We start from the raw sequence: 14,554 nt of genomic DNA on the forward strand, positions 1-14,554 counted from the left end.
CGTGATCCTCACTGTGCCTGGTTGGAGACACTACAAGGTATGGCTGCCAACCGATGTCAGTGGCGTTATTGTTGTCAGTTTCTATCCAGATTGCCTGAGTGAATGTCTGGAGGTGTAAGCACCTCGGAATGATTGTGTTAAGCTAGCACTAAGTCCCTTCCCCGTCCACCTTTATTCTTATCTTTACAATAAGGCTTCCAAATAAGTCATGGTTGCACGGCAGTGAAGCATCGGTGTTGAACACTGATGTCATGCTGTCGATGATGATGATGATGCTTTGTATCGCGCACGCCAAACTATTGTTTTTAGGGTACTGTTTTCTGTGCCCAATTCAGTGTGGACGAGGTAGAGTGGTGACCTACCTTTAACCTGGAAGAGGAATATGAAAATGACAATAAGTCAGGGTACTGCTTATGTGACCGCCTTCCAAGATGGCGGTTGCGTGATTCCCACTGCGCTGCATGATATGCCTACTTATCTATGTCAGTGGCGTTCTTGTCAATTTCTCTCCAAACTGCCTGAATGAGTGTCCGGAGGTGTAGGCGCCTCGGGATTATTGTGGGAGGCTAGCACTAAGCCCCTTCCCCGTCCATTTTCTTCGCAATAAGGCTTTCCGATGAATCATGGCCGTAGGGCAGCGAAACATCAATGTTGAACACTTAAGTTAGGTTTTTTATAATGGCGGTGATTATTATGATGAAGGAGCAGACTGATCGGCAGATTTTGCGGCTGGACCAGCGCACGAAGAGTGGAGCCGTTATTCCTAATGGATGAGCCCAAATAGTGTCAGTATTGAAGTGAGAGGGGGAGAAGGATGTAAGAGAAATAAATGTGATATCAATAGTCTGTTTGCGCTTACCCGCCTTGTGGTATGCAGCAGTGGCATGACTGATGACACCAGACAACGGTCGATATGGAATGACAGCATTTTATTTGAAGGAATCATGGTTGTAAGCGGGCTGGTATATTGCCAGAGCACCCAAACCGAGAATGAAGGATGACTGAGGCTTTCAACCAGCCTTTAACTCAAAAGCCTTACCGCGGGTAGTGGTATATGGAAGTAAGCGCCAGTATATCCGTTTTCAGAGAACAAGTGGCCATAGATGTTCCGGTCCCCAGCTTGGAGGATCGGGAGACGCCGGTTAGACGTCTAGTCAACGACCAACCTGTTATGAAACTGTGAGCATCGAACCGATACTTCTCAGTATGGCGAGGTATAGCAAGCTGGGTAAGTTCTACGTATACCTTGTGGCGTTGTGGCGGCGGGACATTCGAACTTACGGTCAGTGATTTCGCGCCTTAACCCCTGGGCTATCTCGAGCTGGAGTTCATAGATAACATCCACAGGAAGGTCACTCGCAGCGGCTTAGGCAAACAATCTGACTCGCGTAAGAAACCGTTCAGCTGTAGTACCCTTTCGGTATCTAACTGCCATGCCAACCGAAAGAAGCAAGAGGGGTGTGATATTGCCCAAGCCCAGGCAGGGGAGGTCGATATGCAGAGGTCGGGTGTCATGATTGCTGTCTGCTCATTATCATAATTACCCCATATATTAGTATTGAATCTTTGTATGTATATCTCAGCTCGTCCACGCTCGTTCCTATACAAGTAAAAACCCTGTTTATCCTCGATAATTCGGACTCTTCTAATAAGTTTTCGGACGCATTCTAAACGTCCCATCGGGTTTAAACCACGGATCTACGGTCAGGAAATTCGTACTCCAACCACTGAGTCATTCCTCCCCCTGACCCCTATAATCCAGTCCTTATATCCAAATACCTCTGGGTGCACGCGAACCCTTGCACAAGTTATAAAAAACGCGCTTCCCGGTAAAGATGTCCACCGCGTGGACGAAACAACGAGGCGAATGCTTCGGAATCTTCAAAACCGTCATCAATTCGTCACTAGTGAGAACCCTGTCGATATGAAGTCAATCTCTGTTGTAACACACTTTCTGTGCCTAGCTGCCATGCCACCTGAAGGAATCCCGCGGGGGCTGAGATACTGTCAGATTGCCCAAACTTGGTTGAAGTAGTCGTGATGCGAAGTTTAGGTTCGAACCGAATCATCGGTGAACGAAACTGTAGCAGCTACTATTACCGTACAACTACGCGGTCATTACAGCTCACAATGATGATTTACCAGTCAGTAGGTTCGCGCCTTAACTACTGAGCTGCCTTGAGCTCCTGCAAATATAAGAGAACACAAGCACTGTGGAATAAACCAACAACCACTAAACAAGATCTCGACATGCATTTCCAGCCTATCAAGTACATCCATGCTACAAAATGGGCAGTCCACGAAAATGCCGATCGAAATCCAGTAGAATTTCGCTTGAAGGGAGTGTTTGGTCTTGAAGAGTATCTTTGCCATTCTGCATCAACTGTATACTCAGAAAGACATCAGAGTCTCAAGGATCATGCGTATCCACTGCAATGCTGTCTATGTTAGTGCAAGGGCGGGAAACAGCAGGCACGTGATCCGAGGTGTCTTCAGGTCTCACAGCTCCGTCGAAGTACTTGGTGGTGTCGGATGCTGTCAACGAATTCGCACTAAGTTAATTCGACGGTAGGTTTGAATGGGCAGCAGGCAATTTAGTTGCGGAAAACACTAAACATTCAACCTCAGGGACTCATCCATTTGCTACGCGTTCTGTGTCTATCGTGGTGACTGTTGCTGTCTCCTCAAAAAAGGCGAAAAAATGCGATGTGTACAACATGCGACTGGGAGCATAGCATAGAATACATCACACGGAGATTGGTTGTTATAAGCCAGGTCCACTTTTCAGGGTGGATACCCTTGACCTGGAGACGTCGCAATGAACGGTGGCTAACCGTCAGGGGCGTTCGTTTTGTCCGTTTATTTAGACTGAGCGGCTGAGGAAGATACCCCAGAATACCTGGAGTGAGTCGGCGCCAAGAAATTCCTAAGTTATCTCCCCTTTTTCAAAGAAATAGCCTTAAATACTCAACAAACTGGTTGAACGGTACGAGACAGCCGTGAGTATGTACGGATTCACGGATTGATACACAGGATCGAGGCTTTTGTCCAAGCTTCCCGGGTCGGTTTTGTTCTTGTCGTTCAGCCGCTGTCGTTCACCTGAAAGGCGCAGGTGAAAAAGGGTGTGGCACTGCTCTTTATGCTCTCAGCGCGGGGCAGTATGCTTGCCAGTGCGAAGATTCGCATAAATAAATGCCTAATAGTGCTTTGAACTGCATTCTGGAAGGAGCGTGGACAATCGTCGGAGGTCATCCCACGCAGCTACTACCCGAAATGAGAAAGAATTTTTGCCGAATAAATGTGTGTGCGCTGAGCTTGAAAATCTTCTCACCGTCGTGTGTTTGCTGGGTCAACCGTGAAAAACCTGTTGGCAAATGTTTGTTCAAACAGGGCATAAGTAAGAATTAGGTCCCCTCGGAGGCGAGGATACTCACTCCGAGAGATCAAGCATCGCGAGACGGGTATCGTAGTCCACGGATTTGAGGCCGGCAACCATTTTCGTAGCGACTCGCTGGACATGCTGAATGAGGGTGACGTCTTTCGTGGGTCCTGAGTAGACAATTTGGCTGGCGTATTCTAGGAGCGGTCTGACGTAGGCCCCATAGAGCATCTGGAAGTCAATGCGAGTAATAGGGGAGAAAGTGTGTCGAATCATCCGTAAAATGGCGAATGTCTTTTGGGCCGATTTCTTATGGTGCAGTGAGAAGGCAAGTTTGAGGAGACCCAGATACCCAAATCCTTTTTGGCGTCTGTCCTCATGATGTCTTCTGGTCCTTTATCACCATGCATGACAAAGGCATGCTGGGTCTCCTCCAAATGACATATGGACGCACTTTTCGTCATTCAGAGGAAGGTGCCAGTCCAACGACCACTGCTTTGCAGAATCCACATCCATTTGGAGGGCACCGGCATTGGAAATCCAGGATTTCAAGTCGTCCGCAAAAAGTAGACATGGACTTGAAAGAACATCTGGAGGGTCGTTGACGCATATCAGAAACAGCAGTGGTCCCAGGACGGAGCCTTGAAGAACTCCAATGGAGACCGGCTGGAGAAGAGTAAGTCGAGCCTACTCTCACTTGGAATGATCTGTTTGAAAGGAACGCCTTGATCCAGTGAAGGATTTTCCCTTGAATCCCGTAAAACTCGAGTTTGTGGAGTAGCGGGATGTGTGTGACTCCAATGCTTTTGAGAAGTCGAGAAATATGGCATCCGATATGAGTCCTTCGTCCTTGGCTTGGGTTATGCTGTACATAAACACGAGCATGTTTGTCACGCAAGAACGGTTTGGGAGAAATCCGTGTTGAGCTGGGGATATCACATTGCTGGAAGTGAAGTGATCTAGGATAGCTCACCTCAGAATGCGTTCCATCACCTTGCACGGCACGCTAGTGAGGCTTATAGGCCTGTAGCTTCCAGGCGATAGTCGGTCACCAGTTTTGCAGAGCAGATCGACAATGGCTTCCTTCCAAGTAGAGGGAAGGCGGCCTTCGTCAAGCGACAGATGAAACACCAGGTATAAATGATTTGCCAGTGTAGACGGCGTTTCCTTCAGGATCCTTGGATGGACCTCGTCGGGCCCCAACGCGCAAAAATAGATTGATTTTGTGTAAAAGTTGACGAATGTCCTTCGCCGTGAAGACCAGGTCGGTTAGAGGCTGTTCGTAGTTACGCCTTGACAAGAGCGGATGTGGCGAGGACGCTGGGGCTGCATAGTGTTCTATGTAAGTCTCAGATACCATTGTTGGGTCACTCGTTGGTTCTCCGTTCCTGTCCCTCAAGAAGAACGCGGATGGCTTGTTTCTGCAGCGATGTCTCATGTATTTGAACAGTACATTTTTGTATTTCCGAGCGAAGTCCATAATGGTGGCTTGTTTTGGTACGTCCCATTGTCGGATTTCTGATTAACTGCGGTTACATATTTAACGAAATGCCAGCCCATCTTCTATATCTCCTGTAGTCGACTTTTTGAAAAAGTTGAGACCTCTTTTCCAGAAGTCGCCGAACCCTTTTAGGCAGCATGCGGCTCATCCGACTGCGTGCTGGTTTTTTGGGACGAACATCGCGTCAGCCTTGTGAAATTTCTGGGCAACGGTAATATATATAATTCTTCTACTGAAGCTGGTCCCACACTCTAACGCTCAGAATCCATAACCTCATCGGACGGCAGACTATGAGGTGCGAGTATCCTTTCCCCTGGAGTATCGCCAACCTGCTTCAACAAGTTTTGAACAACAGGGTTTTTACCGCTAAACCGGCTGGTGCATGGCGGAGAAATGGCGAGGTTTTCAAGGTGAAAATATTTCCAACGTCGGACAATTGGTTCATGGCATAACTCTGCACCGAATGTTGATCACGCGGCATCTGGAACCAAGTTCAAACCACTGTTCAACGCTGATGTGAGCCCTCGTGCTGTCAAGTTTTCCTCCTCATTCTGAGAATTCAAAGAGCGGCGTTGACCCTTTCTTGCTTGTGTCTTCCAGGTGAACGGAGGCCGTTGAACGACGGGAGCAAACCCGGCACCGGAAGCTTGGGCGAACGCCTCGTTCCTGTGAACCAATCCTTGAATCCGTGAAACAACCAATCATAGCACTGAGACTCTTGCTAACCTGCGACTGCACTTTGAGTCCACTGCTGACTTTCTTTTCAATGGCATTCGTTGGTGTCCCATGTCGGTCCTCCGCAGATGTAGAGTTGAAAAGACCTATCCGACTTTTTGTTGAAAAAACCTATGGTTCGGCAACTTTAGATGCTGTTTCCGCGTCAATAGAGAAGCTTAATGATTTACGTAGAGGCACTATTCAGAGGTTGCGTGATCGAACGCTATCCGCCGCCCATCAGATTGCCAAGTAAGTCCTTATGAATTTTTGGGTTCCATCTTGTTTAATTATTGTGCGGAAGTGTGTTCCGTTAGTGATGACATGTTGAGTTCAAGCGCTCCTTTGAACGACTTCACTCAGCACAACTCCTACACCCTCGCACCCTACAAGTTACAGGCTTTGGTGGGACGAGTCAAAATCGAGACCTTCGCATCTATGCAACACTCAGAGAATCCATAACATGGTCATGGAGGAGTTAGTGTGAATTTGGGTGAGAAGCGCTGAACTCAAATGGCTCGGTCTCAATTGGCCCACTTCTGACTGTCGTAGCATGGACGCTACTTGTCTGTAGCCGGTTGGGTCATACCTTATTCGGAATCGCCAGATAAAAACTGAACCCCTGATTTGCGGGATTCTTCAGTATTATTCGGCGAAACAAACCACGTTAAAATGCAACAAATTTGATTAGTTGAAGCAAGGCATTTTTTTAGTTTTTATGGTCCTCAAGGATATTCACGCCCGTGGAACGTTTGACGGAACTGACAAGTTACAAGCAATAACTCCGCAAATGGTTTCCAATGGGGCAAAGCGAAACCATGCAAGCGACAAAATGCGGATAAGAAATTGCATCTTGCAGGGGGAATTCTAGAATTCGGGAAATATATCCTGATTCAAATACCAGGCAGATTGTTTATAATAATTAGTTATTTATTTCGGACTCTCTATCGGCAAACGCGCTCAGCCGGGCCTTGCCCTCATCTACTCAATGGGGATTCTTTGGCGCTGAGGCTCACCAGTATCATTCTCTCCAGGCCTGTCGCATAATATAAACGTATCTCATTTTCCACCTGATACCCACGCCCGAAGCCCACTGATAACAGCGGTTATTATGCCATGATCATGGTTTCCGACAACCCTTGTAACCTGACAACCCAAGACTTGTGTACTCGGGCACCGGCTACTGCATTCATAGACAGATTCCTCCGGGAATCTTAAGTATCCGTCCAAGACCCGAGTTCCGGCGCGCCCGACGCCTTGGTTCCATGACCTTTTTCACCTCGCCTTGAAGTTGCCCTAGCTCACCGGGAATATTCGGGTCTCCCTCGACTCATTTTCTTCAGGTAGTTTGCTTCCACAGTCTTGCTCAAACTCTCTAGCCTCCTGATCCAATCTAGTGGGGAAGTGTAATATTTGCTCTTTCTCACTGCTCCATGGGGAGCATTCACACATTCACACTCACACACATCAGGGAAGTGCCGTCCATGTAGTCCATACATCTGTTGGACATTAACTTCTAATTATCCATTCCTTCGTACCACCCAAAGAAATACCTCAGCCAACAGACCCAGCTCAGAACCGCCCCCTAATTGAGGCCAGCTGATGAAGCGTTGCGGACATTCCCAGACTGTCTGATGGCAAGCACCGATATATCCTTCCCAGCACTGCTAAGCAAAATTTCCCTCTTACTTGCTTAGAGGTGATCAGATCCAAACAGAACAGGCGAACTCCAGATCTCGCGTGCATTTCACCTGTCTTCCTCCCGAAGAACATAAGCCGCTGCTTGCGTTCCCCATCTTGGTAAAGCTTGTGGCCTATCAGCTTTTTCAAGTGTTGGCCCCTATAAATACGCCCGCGTCTGACACTGATCATGCAGAAGTTTTTCAACAGATTCTAACAAATAGTGCGCACGACCGGATCCTGATAAGGCCCGCGATATCTGCTATCCTGACAGCATGTGGCATGCGCGCGGCTTGATGTCCCTAGAAGTCAAAGCCGCCAGTGTGTTGTCTGATATTCACGCAGCTCAAGGACAAAAATCATACCATACGTATGCTGGCAACTCAGGCCGTTTTCCGCCAGCCAAAAAGCTATGCGCACTCAATTGCAAGGACAGCTTACTAAGAAAGATTCCAATTAGCTTAAAATAATGACTACTGAAAGTCTTCCAAAGCAACCCTCCTTCCCTCATATTATACGCAGGCCAATTTTCATGCGCAACATACTCCCGAGCTTCTAGTGCGACCAAGGTTACGATACCAGACAGAACCGAAAGTTCACTGTTGCGTGCAAAATCACGATCCGGTAATCACATTTCAACCTTAAATTACGCAATCTACTCAGAAATCAGGTTTCTCATGTAGTCATATCAAACTCTTCCTGGCCATTGATGATTGCAGCTCTTGTGGAATCTTCACACAAAACTACCGTGGTTGGACACTCCGACGCGGTGGCACGCTGGTGTCTGTCCTGTCTTACTCCAACACAATGCCAGGTCTACCTTCCAGTTCCAACTCAAACCAATTATTCAATCCTTATGCACCTGTAGTTCTTCACTCATTGTTTTGGCCCAAGCCGCAAACAAAGACAAAATCACTGATATCCCTTTCAAACCGTACGTACTGGTGCACTCTCGACCGTCAGTACCAACGGCGGAGTTCAAGTAGTGTCTTCGTGTTCTTTGTGCTATGGCAGTGCTTCCAGCAAAACAGCCACGCCAAATTACTCATTATTTTCGCCCTGCTACTTGCGAGAAACTTGAATGTCCCTCTGCTTTAAAAGAATGCTTTGAAGGTATAAGTGAGGTGGCGGCTTCCCTATCCGGGGTGCCAGTATGCGCTGGCACACTTTCTTGACGCATACCCACTGACCTAATATACCTCTATGTTCAGCTCTGCCAAAACGAATCTCCGAACTCAAACGCTTCTTAAGGCCTAGCTGTGTGGCACCCCGATTTCCACTAAACCCCGGAACATGATTGTCATCTACTGTTGAATGACTCGATTTCTATCCACTCCCCTTGCGTTGCGTGCGCCAAAATATTTGCTCGTATTTATGAAAGACCCCCTCCGCAGCGGTTCTCTTTAAACTCCTTCATTTTCCACGTCCTTGTTCGCTAGCAAAATTGTCGTCCCATCTCCCTTTTTGGAGAACACCAAATTCCACATCCGAATAATCTTCCAGAATCATTTCCTCTCATTTCACAATTCCTAGCACCCACAACACGCAAGACTGCTTAGTTGGCAGGTCTACATTCGCCCACATTACCGCCTGTCAGGAATATTTGTTACTAATTGCTGAGTCCCATACGGCACCTCCAGTAATAGTTCTCGAGCTACCTCCTACAACGTTCACCCCCATCCCCCATTGCTGCAGGCCGACCGACCCAAATCACACTATCAAAAGACTATGCTTTTTCTGGTCTTAACTCTTTTGTACGCATTCCATTATTGCCCACTCCATGTGGGGTAGTCAACTCCCTATTTTGCACCATTGGCCGCCATTGGGTCCGCGGACAATGCTGTTTAACGTACACTCCCTATTGACCGGAATACAGCTATTATCGCTCGTCAAGGCCCGGTATTCTAACGTGAGCATGGTCCAGGATTGACATTCGTACAGGGAGGTTTTTTCCTGGATACGAAGGTATCCACCGACCCCATAGTTGATCCCTGTCTTCTATTTTTATTTTGTGTAACAAGAATCTCCATTTTTTATTTTGTTTTTGTTTTTTACATGAACATTAACCGTTCTTTACTCTGTCGTCGGACTTGCTGTTTAAGTCAGCACGTAGTTTCGCTATGTTGTCAACACGCGGCAATGAGACGATGTGGACTCCGGGAGTCGTTGAGAATTAGCAGGTCTTAAGCCGGTCTATGGAAGTCGGCCTACACGCGTGATTTGAGGTTTGTAAAGTTTTTTTATTTTATTATTGTATTCACCGTACCGCATATGTGGCTAAACCTCCATCTGAGCGATTCGGCTTCTGGGATTTTGCGCGTAACTCAACGTGGTCCAACAGGTTTCTGCGAACATTCGATACCCGAGGGACGATTACTGGGGGTGCCGTTGTATCATCTATTACAAACACCACGCGACTCCCTCTGGAGTTCCCAAGCCAGAACGGATTTTGTAGACTGACAGTGTGTACATGGCGGAACCACTGACGTCTGTCAGTAATAGTACCCGGCTAACACTCTCAACTGTATGTATAGCGACCTATGTGCAACACACTAGCTAAGGAAGAGTCCGATCATGGGAATTCAAAGACAGGCAACAACACAATGGGCAGGGAGGCAAAGCTAAAGGAGCATGCCCTATTAGGTGGTAAATAATTGTTGGCTGTGGTAAAAACTCGACAGCAAGGAGGCCCGATAGACATAAGTACTCCAGCAATGAAGGACCAACTAATCTTAGCCGAAATTAAAAACCGTGGTTGAAAGCGGACACACGGTTTGGTGGACAGAGCCAAAAAAATTGCGTGACTCTGATGAAGTAGAGATATGTGCTGACCTGTCTGTACAGGCACTCTTCTAACCGTCCAAATCTGGAGTAACCGCAGTAGTTCTTAGAGTGGGCATCCTTGCCACTGGCTACTATGTTTGTCGAAATTTTACATCATCACAGCAATGGGTTCAGTCATGACCAGCTTATTAAACAATTTTTCTAGACTTCTGTTGAGCCGTGAATGTGCCATGATAAGGCTTACAAATGTAATTTATCTTGCAAATGCTTATGTCAGTGGTCATTTTCTAGTCGAATAGACCGCATAATTTAGTCTGATATTGTGGCCTGATTGTTTAAATTTTTTCAAATTCCTTAAGCCTTAATATGTCGACGTATGAACATAAGATTGAAAGGTATCAGTTGGTTATGGCCACGGGTAATGCGACCGACAAGCTTGAGAAGTATCTCCATTTTTTATTTTGTTTTTGTTTTTTACATGAACATTAACCGTTCTTTACTCTGTCGTCGGACTTGCTGTTTAAGTCAGCACGTAGTTTCGCTATGTTGTCAACACGCGGCAATGAGACGATGTGGACTCCGGGAGTCGTTGAGAATTAGCAGGTCTTAAGCCGGTCTATGGAAGTCGGCCTACACGCGTGATTTGAGGTTTGTAAAGTTTTTTTATTTTATTATTGTATTCACCGTACCGCATATGTGGCTAAACCTCCATCTGAGCGATTCGGCTTCTGGGATTTTGCGCGTAACTCAACGTGGTCCAACAGGTTTCTGCGAACATTCGATACCCGAGGGACGATTACTGGGGGTGCCGTTGTATCATCTATTACAAACACCACGCGACTCCCTCTGGAGTTCCCAAGCCAGAACGGATTTTGTAGACTGGCAGTGTGTACATGGCGGAACCACTGACGTCTGTCAGTAATAGTACCCGGCTAACACTCTCAACTGTATGTATAGCGACCTATGTGCAACACACTAGCTAAGGAAGAGTCCGATCATGGGAATTCAAAGACAGGCAACAACACAATGGGCAGGGAGGCAAAGCTAAAGGAGCATGCCCTATTAGGTGGTAAATAATTGTTGGCTGTGGTAAAAACTCGACAGCAAGGAGGCCCGATAGACATAAGTACTCCAGCAATGAAGGACCAACTAATCTTAGCCGAAATTAAAAACCGTGGTTGAAAGCGGACACACGGTTTGGTGGACAGAGCCAAAAAAATTGCGTGACTCTGATGAAGTAGAGATATGTGCTGACCTGTCTGTACAGGCACTCTTCTAACCGTCCAAATCTGGAGTAACCGCAGTAGTTCTTAGAGTGGGCATCCTTGCCACTGGCTACTATGTTTGTCGAAATTTTACATCATCACAGCAATGGGTTCAGTCATGACCAGCTTATTAAACAATTTTTCTAGACTTCTGTTGAGCCGTGAATGTGCCATGATAAGGCTTACAAATGTAATTTATCTTGCAAATGCTTATGTCAGTGGTCATTTTCTAGTCGAATAGACCGCATAATTTAGTCTGATATTGTGGCCTGATTGTTTAAATTTTTTCAAATTCCTTAAGCCTTAATATGTCGACATATGAACATAAGATTGAAAGGTATCAGTTGGTCATGGCCACGGGTAATGCGACCGACAAGCTTGAGAAGTGAAAGAATTAGGTATACAAGGGGAAACTTTTACCAGTGCGGTAACGGGTCGCTTACTTAGTCTCTTCGGTTACTGGTCTTCAGATTAGGCAAGTGTTGTTGGGCAACCAAACCGATTCCTAGGTTTAATTTGTTTGAAGTGGCCTGATTTTGACATATATCTACCGGACTATAAAACTAAAAGCGTGTTTTGGGGAAGGTTGACGGCACCACAGGTTCGGTTACTTTCAGATTAGGCAAGTGTTGTTGGGCAACCAAACCGATTCCTAGGTTTAATTTGTTTGAAGTGGCCTGATTTTGACATATATCTACCGGACTATAAAACTAAAAGCGTGTTTTGGGGAAGGTTGACGGCACCACAGGCAGTGGAGCAGTGTGGTTAGAAAGGGTCAATAGCACATGTAAATCACCAGGATTGTGCATCACAAATGAAACAACAGCAGACAGACCGGTACCAGTTTGGAGTTGGAAATTTTTCGCAAGATCTATAAACATTACATGAAAGGTGCTGAATAAATGGTCACTTATGTGTACTAATTATTAGTTGTGGAGGTAGCGCAACAGTGCTGTTGTAAAATCCGGGCGTGAACATTTTCTTAATTGCGATTTTTGTTTGTCCTGATGAATTTGGGTATTTTGCATAACGGCACGAAACGTCGAAACGTACGATCCATTCGGTATCTGATGGATTGTTTGTCAGCGCATAGGCGAGGAATGAAAGCATATGTGTTTTGGAGCTTCCTTCATACAAGTTCAAGCGGGACATTCAGACGACTGTGATGCCCATTAGAGGTAGGCTTCTCGTTTTCGACAATCGTGGGTCCATGAGATCTCGTAGCGGATCTCGACCAGGAGGAATACGCACTCAGGGATCAAGAAATTAGGGGCGTTGTTCATGATCCAGTAGTTGAATCTTGTGAGTTGCGTTATTCCATATGAAGAGCCCTTGGCAACTTTTAGGCGTGCGGAGCGCAACTATCAGTGTCAGTCAATATCAGACGCGTTGCACCGAAAAACTAAAATGAGGGTTCTGTTGGCCTTGTTCAACAAAGAACCTGCGCACCGCAGTGATTAGATTGGACCTGTCTACTGTGCCTAAATGAATTTGAAGGTCATAACTGACCACTTCCCTGTACTTTGCGTAGGTGCTGAGATTTCAAGAAAATGCTATGAGCCCAAGGCATATTAACACACCTGATATTTTAAGCTTCTCCTGGGATGCCATGCGGCGCGATAACCACTGCATGCCTGTACTAGCGGAAGGGGAACACCGAAACTAAAACGTGGATTTAGAGCCTTTGTCGCATAAACTTAAGCTGGGTTGAGACATGCAGGATCGCAGCAAAAAATTAAGTTGACGTGGTATTTGTTCTCGTGAAACCATAGTATAGACAAATAGAGAATACATCGCTTTCTGGAAATACGGTGCCCGGAAAACAAGCCGGTGTTGCGTCAGAAATGCTGAAATCCAGATTTCCGACAACTTAACATACAACACTAACACGAAGCCCCACCAGAAAAAAAACATTCTGCTTGGGCAGGTGAGACGCTACACAGAAAACAAGCCAGCGACCTTCTGCTGAAGCAACAGAAGTGTAGAAACTACAAGCGACTCAGTATTGATATCTAAAGCCTACGCGCTCGCCTTCTACCTATAGCTTTCACACTATATGCTGGATTTTCAAACAGCAAACTACAAAACCCCGCACCTCCAAATGCTCACTCAAATTTTGTGAGTCTATGGAGAGATTATTTTAAGCAGTACGTTTTGATTGAGGTCGGACCGACCTACATTTCCTTAGCACCGGTCTTAACTGGAGTTTCCAATACAACGTTCTAGGACCACTCATTTTCTGAGCTACCTCAACTGACTTCCGGAAGTCTTTTGAATCTCACTTTCCGCGGACGACTTGAAATTTGGAGTTTAAAAATCGGCACTCTCCAAATGGACCTCAAAGCTGCATAGCAGTAACCGGTCTGGCACCTTCCTCTGAAGGGCGAAAGGTGTGTCCGTACACCTCTCAGGGGGGCTCATGAAACACAAGAGAAGGTTTACCGGAGAACACTGAGAAGCTAGATACAAAAAAGATTTGGGCATTTTGGCTCACCTCAGTAAAATTCTTCCCACTCCATTACGAAAATCAGCTCGAGGGGCTTTCGTCGTCTTTTGAATATTTTGCCACATTTCCTCCCCTAATACTCGGAAGAATTGTAACATATTCTGTCGAGCCTGAACCCGATTGTTTCTTCAGTCCGCTAACACAACTCTCTGCACGGGGAGCAAGGATGAAGTATCCACAGAACTTGTCTGATGGGCTGCCACAAATATGTATGCTTGCCTTGAATCAGTTGAAGTCGTGAAATTTCTCTCAATACTGTGGCTCATTCCGAACGCGTTTTTCACTTACTTGTTCGGACAAGTTTTGGCCGACATTTTTCACCGGTGACCAGACTGATACAGTGGGGGGATAGGAAGTCTTTCAAGATGAGACAGTCCATTCTCCTTGGAAAATATTTTTCAAAATATTGCATGATCGGTAAAATAGCTTCCTTCGAAACTAGTTCATACAATATCTAGGGCTAAGTTCGCAGCAGGTTGTGCTCTTTTTTAACGTGAGCTCTCACGATGGCAAGCATTTCGCACGAACGGAGCCAGCGGTGCCACATCATTGTATGCTTTTGCTTTTAAGGGAAAATGCGGGAGCTGAAAGTCGGGATCTGGGGCACAATGAATTTATTATGTGCACCAATCCGTGTATGCATCACAGTAGCGATATGAAGGGGGATCTGATCGGCGTCGCGTACAGTCATCAAACAACGCCATCGAATGAAAAACGGGAGAACT

General features: G+C 46.3%; 2 protein-coding genes across 2 annotated transcripts in view; one reads left to right on the top strand and one right to left on the bottom strand.

Annotated features, from left to right (window-relative positions):
- The window catches only part of T265_13882 (hypothetical protein), a gene marked incomplete at both ends in the record, with an annotated part of 7,358 nt that extends 7,105 nt beyond the window's left edge, over positions 1–253 (bottom strand). The window contains 1 exon segment of the mRNA XM_009170950.1: positions 150–253. Within this exon segment, the coding sequence (XP_009169214.1) occupies positions 150–253 (104 nt within the window).
- Positions 254–5,646: 5,393 nt separating this feature from the next.
- Positions 5,647–14,554, top strand: part of T265_05830 (hypothetical protein) — a gene marked incomplete at both ends in the record, with an annotated part of 99,814 nt that continues 90,906 nt past the window's right edge. Inside the window, one exon of the mRNA XM_009170937.1 lies at positions 5,647–5,846. Coding sequence (XP_009169201.1) covers positions 5,647–5,846 — 200 coding nt within the window. The remainder of the gene's footprint in view (positions 5,847–14,554) is intronic.

Source organism: Opisthorchis viverrini, assembly GCF_000715545.1.
Source record: "Opisthorchis viverrini unplaced genomic scaffold opera_v5_112, whole genome shotgun sequence".
Classification (NCBI taxonomy): Eukaryota; Metazoa; Platyhelminthes; class Trematoda; order Opisthorchiida; family Opisthorchiidae; genus Opisthorchis; species Opisthorchis viverrini.